The sequence below is a fragment of the Mchenga conophoros genome, linkage group LG13 (assembly GCF_057382185.1).
Source record: "Mchenga conophoros isolate Kocher_MC1m ecotype Shallow Benthic linkage group LG13, M_conophoros_male_GT1.1, whole genome shotgun sequence".
NCBI lineage: Eukaryota > Metazoa > Chordata > Actinopteri > Cichliformes > Cichlidae > Mchenga > Mchenga conophoros.
In genome coordinates this window covers 31,199,663-31,215,511 of record NC_140538.1, presented here as the reverse complement: position 1 = coordinate 31,215,511, position 15,849 = coordinate 31,199,663, and the positions used below count along the sequence as shown (strand labels likewise).

The window sequence follows — 15,849 nt, the reverse complement described above, 5'->3', positions numbered from 1 at the left end:
ACATTAGTGAGCATGTCCTGTAAGGTGTCCAGGAATGTAATGTGTGTATTGTTATATGGGCCCATGGTTGCATGATGGTGAGCAACACTATTTTGACTTATAGCTGCACACATAGTTGTGTTACCACCACGTTGTCCTGGGACATGATTATGGCACGGTGTCCAATAATGTTCCTGCCACGTCTCCTTGTCTTAGTGAGGTGAAAACCAGCCTCATCCACAAAAAACTGCTCACGACCCATCTGCCTCTAGCTCCATCGCTCTCTAGACAAGACAAAACAAATTCAGCACAGCAGGCACATGCACAGCACTACAGTGTGCACTTCCAGATTCAGTACCAGTGATACTATAGCTTACCTGCACATATCGCAGCTGTTTTACACGTTCACTGTTTCTTTCAAAAGGTGCTCTGTAGATTTGTTTCATTCGGATTCTGTTGCGGGCAAGTACACGACCTCATACAGAAATGCTCACATTTTGTATGTTTTGGAAGGTGGAATCATCCTCAATTATGCGCTGCTGAATTTTGCGTAGCCTTATGGAATTATTTGCAATCACCGTATTGACTATATGAGTTTCTTGGTCTGCAGTGAACATGCTTCCTCTGCCCCCAGCATCTGCTCGTCTAGTAATTCTGTAAAGTAACAATTTCAGTATTTTTACATCTATGGTATTGTCGTGTTCCTCATTAGCATACGGCAGTGCTACAAATCCTAGTGCAAAGTGACTGTGCTCACCGATTCTCATTTCAAGATGTCCTTATGATGCTCGCTACAGTGTAGCGGCTCGAGTTAGGCTGAACCCGTTGGCCAGCTTCCCTCAGGGTCATTCCACGGTTGATTACATGGTCCACTATTGTAGCTCTGATGTCATCAGTAATTCTATTTCTTACTCTTCTTACCCTTCATCTTCCCCCTCCTCATCCTCCTCTTGCTCCTCCTTGTCCTCTTTCTCTAACTTCACCTCCTTGTCCTTGCCGTCCTCTTCGTCCTACTTCTTCACCTCCACGTCCTCTTCCTCGGCCTCCTCTAATTCTCACTCTTCTCACTCTTCCTGCTCACTCCATTGTACTCCACACGGACAGCTTACCTGTAGCTTATTTATAGTGCTTAGGCTGATTGCAAAGTGAACTAATTATCTGAAACAGTTTCCACATGTGGCAGTGTGCCAGACAGTTGGCAAAATAGTGTAAATAATAGTGTCTAAATGTGTCTATGCTCTATTTGTGAGTATAGATATTTTTTAAAATCCAAATAGATGTAAAATGACAGAAGATGAATCAGCCTGTATTTAAAAATCACTAAAGCTAGCAGGATCACAGCTCACTGTGCAACTTCAACAGATAACACACTAATGATATACACCAGGGGTGGGCAACTCCAGGCCTCAAGGGCCGGTGTCCTGCAGGTTTCAGATGTGTCCTTGATCCAACACAGCTGATTTAAATGGCTAAATGACCTCCTCAACATGTCTTGAAGTTCTCCAGAGGCCTGGTGATGAACTAATCATTTGATTCAGGTGTGGTGACCTAGGGTGAGATCTAAACCCTGCAGGACACCGATCCTTGAGGCCTGGAGTTCCCCACCCTGATATAGGAAGAATGGGTAGTATCATATAAGTCTCTTCCTCTTCCTACTCCTTTTCAAACATAAAATTTGAGTCACTTATATACAATCGATTAACATATTTCGTATTTAGGTTTTTTTTTCTGTTTTGTGTTTATCAGCTACTTAGCTTAACTATCAAAGCAAATGAACTTCATTCAAATATGAACAAATCTTCTATTAATACATTCTTTGACTTTTCCACAGATGTGGATGAGTGTGCGCTGCTGGGCAATGTCTGTGGAGAGGCGCAGTGCGTAAACAGGGATGGTAAATTCCAGTGCGAGTGTCCTAGTGGCCAAGAATACAACGGCATGATCGCCAAGTGCGAGCCGATTCCCACAGGTGACTTCAGATTGACAAATAAGTTGAAGATAGACCAATGCACAGCTGGTTTCATTACACTGCCATTGACACCGTCCCATGAAAATAACAGTGGGTTCCTTTCAACACATGAAAGAACGACGAGGCTCCATAACTACGTCCAGACATTACTGTACAAGTGTAGAATTTATTTTCATATAAACAACTGTGTTTTTTCTGGCATCTTATTGAATAATCTGGTCAGTGAAGCTTTTGTCAAACCAAAGTAAGTAAAGCAATCCTTAAAATGTATTAATCCCCAAGACCTGCTCCAGTTGTGATATCATGGAGGCGATTAGTTGCATTTAACTTCATTGCTAGAAACATAAATGTTGCAGGAGCTGATATTGTTCTTCTTACAGTTATTTGTCTGCATTCAGCAGTCTGTATTGTGCTGTTTAAATGTTTAAATGTTTAAACACTGATAAAGAAGAACAACCTCCTCTCCTTAAATAGCTCCTGCACTGGTGACGGTACAGACAGGAAATCTTTATACTTTATATATTTCTCCAACTTAGTACCAAATCTTGAAATGGAGAAATTGTACTGATTTGTAGTTGCTTTCTTATTTCTTAGATTGCCCAGTTTATATACAGTATATAAGCCAAAACAGTTTTCTCGCCTCCAGGTTTTCTGTCGCGTTGTGCAGTCCACTGCACATGCTCATGAGCTTTTTGGGAGGCTTTTTTCATTGCAACACTACAAGTACATATATAATAATAATGCTCATTTTATTTATATTGTAGCTTTAAGAATGAAGTTTGCAAAGTGCTTTGACAGAAAAGTAAAAGAATAGTAGGGCTGACTGAACTCCTTCATTTGTCTTTCAGCACCGTTGGTGGAGCGGAAGGAGTGCTACTACCGTCTGAATGACGAGAACCTGTGTGAGAGTGTACTGACCAGCCATGTTACACTGCAGGAGTGCTGCTGCACGCTGGGAGCTGGCTGGGGTGATAACTGTGAGGTGCATCCCTGTCCTGTCAATGGCACAGGTAAGCTCAAGGAGGATAATGAAATATACATAGTGTTCTCACCAGAGGCACCTACACAGTATTCTGAGAGGGTTTAAAAATCCCAGCATACCACATTTGAACAAAAAGGTTGCTTTTCATTATCCAAAGCAAGGTGACTAGGATGAAAAACACAACCTCCTCACCTTTTTTCACATTATGTCTCCCTATAGCTCCTCTCAGTATATTATCTCCTCGTGGTCCTGAGGTAAATGGAAAGCTTTATAGAGTGCTTTTTAGTCTTACTGACCAATTAAAGTGCTGTATACTACAACCCACTTTGAAAAAATTCAATTCAATTTTCAGTGCAAAAAAGTTGCACCGAAACTGTTTTCTTGACATGAAAACCACAACACATACTGGGTTTATATCTTACCCAGTGTGCATACAGGATTGTTGCAAACATGTGTCTGTCCTCTTACAGACCAGTTTAACCAGATGTGTCCATCTGGAAGAGGTTTTATTCCCAATGGAGACTTCCTGTATGGAGTACCCACTTCTGATGTCTACAGGGGTAAGAAAAGTCTACAGCCATTCATGTCATGCATATAAACCTAACACAGATTATTTTTACTCAGTCATAGGAAACGTTTTATAGTATGCTGAGCAAAGATTTTTAAATCAACTGAATGGATTTTTTTGTCTTGTTCACACAGCTTTGAAACAGTGTGTAGTTATGCTGCAGAAAGATGCATTTCTCTTAGCAGAGGCCAAATCAGGCTTTAGTTTAGCTGTAAAACATGTTAATATAGTATTTTATGGCACTCACTGTACAGATAGTACTGTGTAGTGGCTAAGGCCTGTATTAAGGAGACTGTATTAATACTGTGTGTGTTTTCAGATGGAGATGAATGTTCACTGTTTGGTCAGGAGGTGTGTAAAGGAGGCTTCTGCATGAATACTGAGGGTAGCTACGAGTGTTACTGCAAGACCGGACAGGACTACGACCCCATCAAACTGGAGTGCAGAGGTGAGGAAAAACAGACAGATGTGCACACAGAGAAAGGAGCCAAGTGTTATCGTTGCTCAGATAATACGGTATTTACTGACACAACTAACAGTATCAGTTTACAGAGAGTAAATCACAGGCAGTGTGTGTCCATGGTCACATTTGATCCTGGGATGGTGTGATTACATGTCCCGTGTTTTATACTCTGCTTGATTTAGCTGAAGGGCTCACAAAGTCCTGACAGAGTGACGCAGTTTCATGCACCCTGACTTACTAAATACACCTTCTCCACCAACACGGTTGAGAAGCACTGAAGGGTTAGGGTTGTAGAAATGTTTCATTGTATGATGAAAGGTCAAAAGAACCTGGAATCAATTTGCAGCATTTAGCATTTGTTCCACGTCGTGGCATAACATCCTCTAAGTTGTGGTGTTTTTCTCTGCCTGTCTTTACTGTAGACGTCGATGAGTGTCTGGATGAGTCGCTGTGTGTGTTGATGGGAAGTGTTTGAACACAGATGGCTCATACATGTGTTTGTGTATAAGCCCCACGATTCCCCATTGGGAACCGCCGCATCTTCCATCCTGAGGTGGCTGGAAAGTTTTCTGTTCGCCATTTCAAGACCACATAATTACATAAAAAAAAAAAAGTCACGTTTTTTCAAATCTAAATGTCGCCATTCTTCTTCATGTGGTCATCTATGAAACCTAACCGCCAGTGCCAAAACTAACTTTTAGCTACTGATGTAAAATCATTTCAGTTTATCGCACAATTAAATGTAATTGTTCACTTCTTTAAAGCATTTTTTGAATGACAGTGTCATGAAATAGAAAGCACACCGTTTTGGGAATGCATCGTCTCATCTTTTGATTCAGGAGCCAGCTTTTGATTTTTTTTTAAAGTCCTATTGTGACCCCTGCTGGCACTGACATAAAACTGCAGATTACTCCCTGTATTCAAGAATGAAAAATCATGACTCAGAATCCTGTTTGTCTTCCCATATTTTTTTTCTCAAAACAATATATTAATTTTTAATATGACATTATTTAAACTGTAAAATGTTTTTCTATCTAACGGTGTTAATGTTATGTTATGTATTTACTTTGAACTTTTTCCTAGGATGCACTCTTACCGGTATTATACTGTATGTTATTAACTCAAGTTGCTTAATGTTGGGAAAACAAACAACTACATGAGGGATCGTTGTCCAGCTTCATATCCATGTGGTAGACATATGACTGACTTGTCTCTCTGAGTGAGAACAACATATTTTCCTACTGCCACATTTCGGCTTAACCTCCTGTAGCCACGGCACATATTTCACAATAGAAAAATCACACGGCACACCACCAAAAAAAATATCACAAAAAGCACATTGATTATTTTTCTCCACGCATCAGGTATAGTGGAATTGGCTTGGTTTGTCCCCAGTATACCTTTTTTGCTTCTTCTAACCACTACTCATGTTCGGGCCTTCATCTGGGTGGGAATTTCTCCCGGACCCGGGTCAGACTGACCACTTTTTCTTTCAAAAATGTATCTATTGTTATTACACTGTGCTGTCTAATTCATAGCATGACTATTATGTAATTTCTTCTTCATCTTCTTCTGTGTTATTGGCTGTTGGCGACCCATTTATTTAGAGCAGGAAGTTGTACTGCCCTCTAGTGGAAGAGAATGTAATTGTTCTGCCCATTACTCACGCTGATTGCTTAGAGTACCAATCAGGTGGAACCAGATAAGCTTCCACGGCACACCTGATCATTTCTCACGACACGCCTGCGGCACAGCACTTGGGAAACACTGCTCTACATCATTCTACACAATATATTCCTTAATGTTCACGTGGACTTACAACTAGAAGTAAAAACAAAACAGCTGTTTATCTTTTTTAAATGAGCTCTATAACTGTAAATAATACTGTATATAAAAAACAGAATTCAATATGAATATTCCCTGGGTTAATGTCTTAAAGTGTCTGTAAAGGAGCTTTGCAAACACTTTCTGGGTGTCGACATGCAGTTATGTGTACTGATAGACTTTACATGAAGTCTGTAGATATTACCTGAAGATTGATAAAGCAAAGTGTGTGATGTTTTGCGTATACCTACTCCTCATCAGATCCATTTAATCTCTTGATTTTTATTTTTATACATTTTTTCAGCACATCTTCTCCCCCACTTTGTGCGTGGCGTGTGTTTTCCATTTTAAATTCCATGTGCTGCAAGACATTTATCCTTATGTTAGAAAGTACACCAAGCTTATCAAAGTTTATAGGTGACAATGTGTGTGTTTGCAGACCAACGTGAAACGGAGGAGATAGACTATGGGGACATCTGCTGGCAAGAGGTCAGAAATATGATGTGCATCAATCCACTTGGTCCTAACCAGAAGACCACGTACACCGAGTGCTGCTGTCTGCACGGATATGCCTGGGGCATGCAATGTGCCCTGTGTCCTTCCAGAGACACAGGTACACCCACCCACACACACGTTGCATTTATAAATCAGATGATATGTCAGTGATGTCAGTTTTGTGGGACTGTTGGAGCTTTATGAGAACTGACACAAACAACTGTTCCATTGAATTAAAAAATGACAAGTGAGATGAATATTTTAAACATTCATTTTATCTTTGTGGTTTTTGTGAATTACTAGGTTACACTACATCTCTGACAATGTTTCAGTGTAGGGGCGTTTAATTAAATTACCGTTTATTTCTGTGGAAATTCAGAACTGATAAAACAAAGCGATTTAAACAAAATGCCTTCGGGTATTAAATAATTCATGTGTTTGAAATGTGAACGTGTTGGAAAAAACTGTTCCACAAGGCCTGCTTATCTCACTGTTAGCATCACTTACATGCAGTTATGAATCCTTCATCATCATGTCAGCTGATAACGCCCAGGTAAAACAGTACCTGCCATAAGATTTACCTGATTCATATGTACACATAATGTATGTAATGGAAACTGCAGGTGCAGATTCCTGACCTACATAGAAGTATAAGCTTTAAGTCTACATATATTCCAACTACATTAGTGGCTCTACAGAAGTTGGAAACTCAAAATAAAAGTGCTGTTTCTCTCATACAAGAGGTGGTAGATTTAGCTCCAAGAAACCAGATTATTTCCAGACCTTGTGTTGAGGAATTCTGATGTTGTAACTCAAGAATTGGTTCTGTCAAATGTACCGAGTGTTTAGAAAGAACTGCATTGTTTGTTGCTTACTTTCCCCATCATATTAGACTTTGCCCTATTTATTGTTTTTTGTAGAGTTCCAGGTAAAGGAGGAGCTGTAATATGGGAGTAAAGCTTACATTTAAGACTTAAAGGGAAATACAAAGTTTTTAAGAACAGGGATTTGTTTCCAGGCAAAAAAAAGGTCTTAAATAGTGTCTGTAGGGATCATTGCGTCATTGAACAGCTCCAGGTCCTGGCATTTCTTACTCAGTGATTTGTCGTTTTTCTCACTCTCTCTCTCTCGTCTCAGAGGACTACGCCTCCATGTGTAACCTTCCTCTGAGTGGTGGGCGGCGGCCGTACGGTCGTGACGCTCTTGTTGCAGGTCCAGTTCATGAATATGCTGTGACACCAGACTATTCTCTATCACTTGAAGCACGTCCCCACTATGATATTGAAGAGTGTGAGTATTTCTGCAGTTTTGATGTTAACAGAAGTACAGAATAGTGCTACAAGAAAGGATTGTTTTATCAATATTCACTTTCATGACATCTTCACAAATAAGTTCTTCCATTTGCAATTGAAAAGCCCAGAAGTTCACTTTTATCATACTTCAAAAAAATGTAATTGTGAGCCCAGTGCTTTCATCCATATAGTGTATGACCTGTGCCATAGAGGGCAGCTGCTTTCATCCAGGAATGGTGTCTTCTCTGATATTAAGTGAAACACTGTGTTTTACGTGGCTCAGACCCATACAGAGCTTTTGAGGGTTTGCGAGCAGAGGAGTGCGGAATACTGAACGGCTGCGAGAACGGTCGGTGTGTCCGGGTTCAGGAGGGTTACACGTGTGACTGCTTTGATGGATATACGCTGGACCTGTCCCGCATGACCTGCATTGGTAGGAGAGCAAACACGCATACAGCCTAAACTGTAACACAAAGAAAACATTTTGATCCAACCTTCTTTTTCTGTCACATCTGTCCACAGATGTTAACGAGTGTTTAGAACTAAACAACCGGATGTCACTGTGTAAAAACGCCAGGTGCATCAATAATGTGGGCTCCTACCAGTGTGTGTGTCTTCCAGGCTTTAAGGCCTCTGACAAACCCAACTACTGCGTGGAGGCGGAAAAACACCAGACATCCACACACACACAGTGAGCGTGGACTGACCAGGAGGCGACAAGAGACACCAAAACCACATGCATAATCTTGTATTACTATACTTGTGAGGACGTCCTCACACCACTTTCACTCATTCTCAAAATGTCAACAGCAATCTTAATTTGAACTGCTGGCCTTGGTTGTAGCATACAGCAACAATCCCAAAGTAACAAAAGTTAGAATAAGTTAGTGTTGGTTAGTGTACCTTTATTTCTTTTATACATTTCTGGAGGCATAATTCTTTTAAGGGCACTATAATTAGAAATGCAGTAATTTTTTTTGTGGCAGCGTGTGGAACCTGTCACTCTTCCTCGTGGAAAGTGAAAAGCCAGAGGCAGCAAAATCAATAGCACCAAGCAGACATCACTCAAAACAAATAAGACACTGGTCAAGCCAGAGACGGCATGGAAAGAGCAGCTGGCCTGGAAGTGGGTTGCAAAGCAGCTTACAGATGCATAGCAACTGTGAGTGGGGTAAAAAGCAGAAATGGCAAAGCCCGAGTGATTAGCAAACTGGATGAGTAGATGGGTGTCAGCTAAGCCATCAGCTGAGCTGCCAAAATGATGGTCATATGCTTTGTACCAGCATCTTTTTTCACTCCTGCTTTACAGCCTTATGGTTCACTTCCTCTCACATTTCATTTTGTTGGGCTTTCTTCATTTAGTGCTGTTTGTTTTTGTGTGTTTTTGTTAAATAAAGCCCTCCTATACATTGTATGTAAGTGGTATAAATGCAGGGCCTATTATTATCCATTGTTTTTAATGAATATTTACCAACACCAGCACAAATATTGAATTTGAGTTTTAGTTTTGAACAGATGTATCTTTTAAAGAAAGCCTACGGGGAAATGTTTTTTACACATCATCTAAAGCATCATTGTGGGTGGGTTTCTTTTAGCTAGTTTCCAGATGTATAAAACGATAGATATGGACAAACACAAACTGCTATTTACAAAAAACGTTATGTGCTGTAAAAACACCTAAACAACCATTACACACAGATCATTTTTACTGGAGAAAGAAAGTCTGATAGTGGCAAATTGTGCTTCTTTTCTGCTGCTCTGTATTAAATAACTGAAAACTTGATGTGCAAAAACTCATTGTTGCACGGAAACAGAGTTGTACAAAATCTCTTTTGCTGTTCCAACTGGTCCAAACTTCCAGTGGTTTTCCAAAAACATAAATGTAACAGTTGTGTAACAGTGCCAGTTTGCTAACTGGATTAGCACTGTTGAAAATGTCATTGTGTTTGACTAATCAGCAACACTGAGTTTGGAAAAGCTCCAGAAGATCTAAACATTCAGTGTGACTGGCACATGTGCCAGGGGTTGGACTGTCTTTCACACGCATTCATTTACAGCGCACCAGTACCAGTAGATTTACTAATAAAGAGGTAAAGTAAATGGAATTTGAGGAAGGTTACAGGCAATTAATTGCATTGCTGTTTAACATGTGTCTGTGATTTGTTGATGTGGTAGTTGCCAGTTCATCTGGGATACAAGTGAGTTATCAGAGTAAGTGTTTAGTGCCCTGAGATGTAGCAAAGCTTCGACCTGTAGCTCTTCAGCCCAAATGTTCAGAGACGGTCCTCGGATGTTTCTGGTAAAGGTGTTATTGGGGTTTTTTTCTAAACAGTGAACACAGAAGCCTTTACATGTTTCACTTTCAAATGTTTTGCCTCTTTTTTCCCATATCATGTGTTACATAACATGCTAAAATGTCTGTCCACATAAAGCTATAAATACAACTCAGAGCTGAAGTGTATAAGAGCAAGTCAAAACTGATATGTTGATCAGGTATCACAGGATGGATTTTGTGATTGTTGCAGGAATTGTCTGAGAGTCAGATCCCTTCCTTTGACTTGAATAAATTGCTGCAGCCTCGTATAATATGCAGATTAAAAAAAACTGTTTGCACATTAAGACATGTGGCACACTAACTTCATTAATGTACTGATCCGCCTCCAAAACTCGACGCAGTTTCCATCAGCTTCTCGCAGAAGAACATCGAGATCCTCTTTTAGCTGCCTTTCATTTGGACTGAATGGCCATTCTCTTTCCAGGGAGCGATAAATTTGTGACACCTGCACTTCTTTTGTTATCAGTTCACTAAAAATTGACTACCAATTTAGTGCTTAGTAAATCTGGCCTCTGGTGTGGAGATGCTAATACTCCAAACTGTGTGGTCAACCCAAAGAAGACTTCACTGAAATCAGCAGGAACATGATGCACAGAAAATTCATTCCTGTACCAAATTTTACAACAAATGATCTCGTAGCTTTGGTATTTCCCAAAGCTGGACCAAAGTTGGTTACCTGAGCGAACAGTGTGGCTCCTTTCCTCGGCTCCTGCTGCTAGCATGTCTAATACATGCATCAAGTAACCCTCGGATTTTTTTAACCGCCATATTTATTGTGCTGTGTCACTGATCTGTCACTGCTTTGTGTTTGATTTTTTTGAAAAAGCCATCCGTTATTTCTCTATCCAGCTCAACATCTGATGCCAACAATTGATAAAGCCCATACTTGCAACCTTAAACAAAATGCACGTCAGCCAGTGTGTCTTCTGCCAAAACGCTTTCTGATTTCAGAGAGGATGCTTGGTCCTTAAAAGTATAGAAATACAAGTACTCACACACTCGTCATTAATCAAAGCCCATATATTCTGCACTGTATATGACACACACTAAATGAAACAAACAGTAATTTACTTGAGATGAAGATTCAGCCTAATGTACAACATGGTGCCTACGTGGAGGGGAGAAACTACATAACTGTATAAAATCTATGTCTTGTCTGGTGCTTAATTCTGTGTTTAAGTGGGGTTTTGTGTATATCATAGCAGACCATTTTGCTCATTTATCGTACTGACAAACCCTATGGACTCGTGCTGGGGGATCAAGTTGTATTTTGTACCCAATCAAACTGATTGTGGATATTTAATTCTGTGAAGAAGCCAGCTGTCCAATCCTTTGCTTCCTCCATTGCCATGCCTTTATCTGTTGAAAAAAAACGAGCTTGTCTCTACACCACAGCATCACCAGATATGTAATATGCACTTGTTGTTTTAAAGAAAGTAGCTAATGTCTTTGAAATAAGCTTTTGTAAGGGTGTTCAGATGCAGTTAGAGAACTACTGGTTGTCTGAAACATAGCCAAAGCCACCTTCCATGTCTCTTACAAATATGTTGTTTCTTACAAGCAGGTTGTTGTGTTACCTGGTAGTACTTCCCTCAGTGTCTTGAAGGGACTGAATTCACATGTGTTTTGTTTCCTACTTCTCTTAACTGTATTTCACTGCAAAGTCTTGCCAGGTTGCAAAGCTGCTATGAGGCAGTGATCGGAGAGAAGAACCTTGTGTACATTTAAACAAAAGACAGCTGATGTATTTGTAATATGTACATGAATAAATAGCTTTTTCTATGAATTCATAATACAATGTACATTAAACCCCTTGATAATAAACCACAAATTGTGATATTTAACACCAGCTGCTTGTCTGTTTTTACTAGTTGAAATTTTTTTAGATGATTTTATATCTATGTTCAGTTCAACATGTATTATTTATACACATACATACATACATACATACATACATACATGTTGAACTTAACATGGAGCAGCAACAGAGCTGCTCTAAGACTTTTTTGTCCTGTGCTGGGACCTGAAAGTGGAAACTGACTTGCACAGAAAGAGATTCCTGTGCATGTGTCTGCGATGGAGCCCTGGACCTCACTACTTAGAAATCGTTTAGCATTAAACCTTGCATCTAAATCTATTTCTTCCAGTGTATTGTTAAACACCATCTTGCTCAAGTTGTTCAACTTTTGAATGAGAAACATGTCGAATGCTGTTATGGACCGTGTAAGTTGGGCATAGCATCACTGATGAAACTCAGTAATGAAACTATAGGAACACTGCAACAGATGATTAGCGATTAGCCAACTAGTCACAGTACCATCCTTATACATCTTAGTAGGTACTGCTAAGCAAATGAAAAAGACTGATAAAGTCATACAGAAAACAATTACTTTAATTATTTATTGCTGCCAGTGGTGGTTCTGTAGTCTGCCTATAAGGGAGTTAAAGCCAGAATGAGACACTTTATAGAAAATAAAAACTGATGAATCAGCTACAAAAGAATCTGTTCACTTTGCTTATAGATAAAGTCTGCTCCTCCCCTCTGCAAATATCAGTGAGTAGTCTTGGTACAGATAGAGACAGAGTTGTCTTGCACACCACCCTTTGTTTTCAGTAAATTCTGAATCTATTTCTGGACTGAGTGTGTGGAAAAAAAAAAAAGCCAGGATGGGAGGGGAATCTTTGGGTAGCAAGATAACCTGCAGCAGTTTGAGTTTTCTGCATATTGCTGGTTATCCTGATGAGTACAACAATAGGATCATGATTTCTGTAGCAGATGTAAGCTGGCAGTGTTCACAGTAAGGTAGGTGCATATTTTAAGATGTGAGTATAATTGGTTATTACTTTAAACCACGCATATACAGCTTGCAGTTAGTTTAGGAAGTAGTCTTATTGCAGGTTATTGTTTTGCTCTGGGATAATGTGGCATATTTGAAACATTTTCTTTTATTCCTACACAGTACTTCCCACCAATCAGGGGTCATACTGTGCTCTGCAAGGGTAAAGTTTGAGCTTGAATGACCAAAGCACCTGACAGGTCATGGTTGCTTTAACAGATGATTTAAAGAAACATCTGGACTCCATTTGGATTATTTCACTTATTTGTAGTTTGTGATGGAACTTAGACCTCCATCTAGCACATTAAAAGCTGTCCTTTTGATTTCAAAAAGACATTTAATTGAATATTCCGTTACTTCACGTGACACAGAAATCAGCAGCTTGGAAATAGCTATTTAGCTTAGAAATATTGAAGATATGATGTAGTGTAGACTTTTACATTTCTTTTAATTGCTTTAAAACCTTTTAAAAAATAAACTTCAAGAGTTTTTATAACCTCTAGTCTTAATAGTAATTAGACTATTGATCAATTAACTGATAAGCAGTTTCATGGCCAGGTGAGTCTGTTCATTCAGTGTTAGACAACAAATTAAGCAAAAGCTCCAAGTGTTGAAATTTGGTAATTGTTTACTGGAGCACCATCTTAAATGGAAGTGGGTTGGCATTTATCTAGCACTTATTGAGTCTTTACTGACCACTCACAGCCAAATGTAACTATCCAGTCATACAATATTTCATTCTATGCACACTGCAAGCATTTCATCTACCTCTCATCCAGCAAAAGAAAAGTCCAAAGTTAGGGTTCAAGCAAGAACCTTGCTGCAAGGCGACAAGAGATAACAAATCAGATAAATCAGAAAGATACCGAACGTTTAGCTACAGCTTAACCAAAATTCTGCTGTATTCTTAAGAAGAAGGAATGCACTGGTTAGCTCACCAACTGAACTGGAGGCAGTAAAGTTTGTCAGGGTGTAACTGGTTATCTTCCATCACTGGTGCTTTTAGAGGTATAAATGAGACAAAACCAAATGCAGTAAGCCAGAGTGCAGATATCTATATGCTGCGGCCACACTTTGCAACACTTCTAACAGCTTAACAAATATCAATAAAAACACAAACTGCTTGTTTGCAGGTTGTCACATAGTGTAGAAAAAACTGAGCAACCTTACTTACATTTGAGAAAGATGTAAGGGAGACAGGCCAGGAGAGGAAGAAGAGAGGTTATATTTAAAGGTTAGGACCGCAGGAAGACCCTGAAATAATATGTATGTGCATTTGTTGTGAAGCACATCAACTCTAAATGCTTTACGCCCTATGTGGAGCATAGACTGCATATACATATTAGACAGATGTGATGACATTTAGATAAATGTAGCAGGACTGACTGTATCAGTGCATTACACAAACAGAGATACATGCTAATAAGGCAAACAAGTGTGTTAAAAATTGTCCTCCTCCTCGTCTTTGCAGCCTAAAGAAGACAAAGGGGGGAAAAAAATAGAATGTAAGGAGACTTAACCATCCCCCACAGTAGTTATCGCACAGTCTTTAATTGAAATTGTGTGTCTGAGACAATAAAAGTTGGAGTTCAGTTCTTTTTGTCCAGCCAGGCAGCAGGATGTGCAGTCATTGCTTTTGTTTAGGGAGACATTTTTAGAAGCCCAGAGAGACAAAACAATGTGTACAACGTCATTAGAGTGGAATATGGGATAGGGTGACCCACTCACTGAGGCACACAGCGACAATGCAGGATCACACATGTGCGTACTGCACCCGTGCTGTAGAACGTCACTCTCAGAAACATAAAAAAGAAAGAAAGAAAATAACTCATCCAACTTGCAACTGCGGATTTCACCAGACACAGTTGGTGAAATGCACTGAACAAAGTTATCACGACTGACGGGCAAACATCAATGTGCGCAAAAGCATATTGTGATAGATTTCCTGCTCTGCTCTTTACCCCCTCTTTACCGTGTGTGGTCCCTATATTTAGCCCGACCAACCAACGCAGGCAGGAAACCTAAGTTGGGAAAGAATTGAAGGAAGTCTAGTGGCCATTTAGACAAACAAAAACAGACTGAGATCAGTGCTGGTTGAATACACACTATAACTGTATGCAGCTGAGACGAAGGGCTTTACAAAGATAGAGAAGCAAGCTGAAGAAAGGGCTGGACGATACTTTAACGGAGCTCTGACAGCTGGAGCGCTGCACTGGTTTTAGCAGCAACCTTTTCAGTCCAGGTGGATTTTAATATTAATGCTCATTTGAACAGACTAAAAGGTGTATCTGTTCACGGACATGTTTAAAAGGCAGATCCATGAGATGTTCTGGTAGACCCTGACAGAGTCTCAGATGAGGTAAGAAGTTTGTGTGTTGAAACCTGCAGCTAAACTAAAAATTGACTTGAGCTACAAAATTAGGAATCAAGAGTTGAAATGTGAACTCTATTGTGCTTTAATTACATATTATGGCATTTTCCTGGCTGGACTGATGGATACTGATAACATAGCTGGGTCTTTATAGTCTTCAGCTCGTTGTATATCCACACAATATGACAGTCATTTCTGAAACTTACACGGGACTATGACTGACTAACATATGACAAAAGCAACCAGTCACTTCGAAACCTCTATGTGCTCCAGCTGCGTATGTCCATAAACACATGCATCACCTCATCAGAATAATTTTTTCATTGGCTGTCACGGCCACCACACAGATTTGACTGATGGTAATCTGACTCTGTCCCTGGAAGATTTAATGCAGTTGCATTTATTCATAGGGTTACTGGGCTGGCTGCAGCTTTTCAGTACAGTTAGTGTCAGGTTTAATGAGAAACCTCTGAGTGCTGCAGGGAACTCACTCCTTTCTGTGAACTGTCCCTGCCTTGTATTGTTACTTATAGTCAAACAGACTCTGCGCTTATAAACTTACATCGCATTTAAATGGCAAAACCTGGAAATGAGTAACTCATCAGTCTGTGAGCCACAGGCTTTTAAGGCTACTGTGTGATATTCTTTACTTATCCCTCTGAGGTCTAAGTCATCCTCAGCTCTATCCCTGTACTAGCAGGATATGTAAGTTTTCTTCTTTTAAAAATTGTTTT

The 15,849-nt window shown here is 39.8% G+C and overlaps 2 protein-coding genes across 8 annotated transcripts in view; both read left to right on the top strand.

Moving 5' to 3' along the window:
* ltbp1 (latent transforming growth factor beta binding protein 1) overlaps window positions 1–11,751 on the top strand; it is a 134,892-nt gene extending 123,141 nt beyond the window's left edge. For all 6 annotated transcript variants that reach the window (XM_085243015.1, XM_085243014.1, XM_085243017.1 and 3 more), the window contains 8 exons: window positions 1,811–1,948; window positions 2,797–2,958; window positions 3,401–3,490; window positions 3,818–3,946; window positions 6,225–6,398; window positions 7,418–7,570; window positions 7,856–8,005; window positions 8,095–11,751. In XM_085243015.1, coding sequence (XP_085099141.1) covers window positions 1,811–1,948; window positions 2,797–2,958; window positions 3,401–3,490; window positions 3,818–3,946; window positions 6,225–6,398; window positions 7,418–7,570; window positions 7,856–8,005; window positions 8,095–8,267 — 1,169 coding nt within the window. In that variant the 3' untranslated portion in view covers window positions 8,268–11,751. The remainder of the gene's footprint in view (window positions 1–1,810; window positions 1,949–2,796; window positions 2,959–3,400; window positions 3,491–3,817; window positions 3,947–6,224; window positions 6,399–7,417; window positions 7,571–7,855; window positions 8,006–8,094) is intronic.
* A 3,012-nt stretch (window positions 11,752–14,763) lies between these two features.
* rasgrp3 (RAS guanyl releasing protein 3 (calcium and DAG-regulated)) overlaps window positions 14,764–15,849 on the top strand; it is a 39,016-nt gene continuing 37,930 nt past the window's right edge. For both annotated transcript variants that reach the window (XM_085243007.1, XM_085243010.1), the window contains exon 1: window positions 14,764–15,103. The gene's annotated coding sequence lies outside the window, so the exon portion shown is untranslated. The remainder of the gene's footprint in view (window positions 15,104–15,849) is intronic.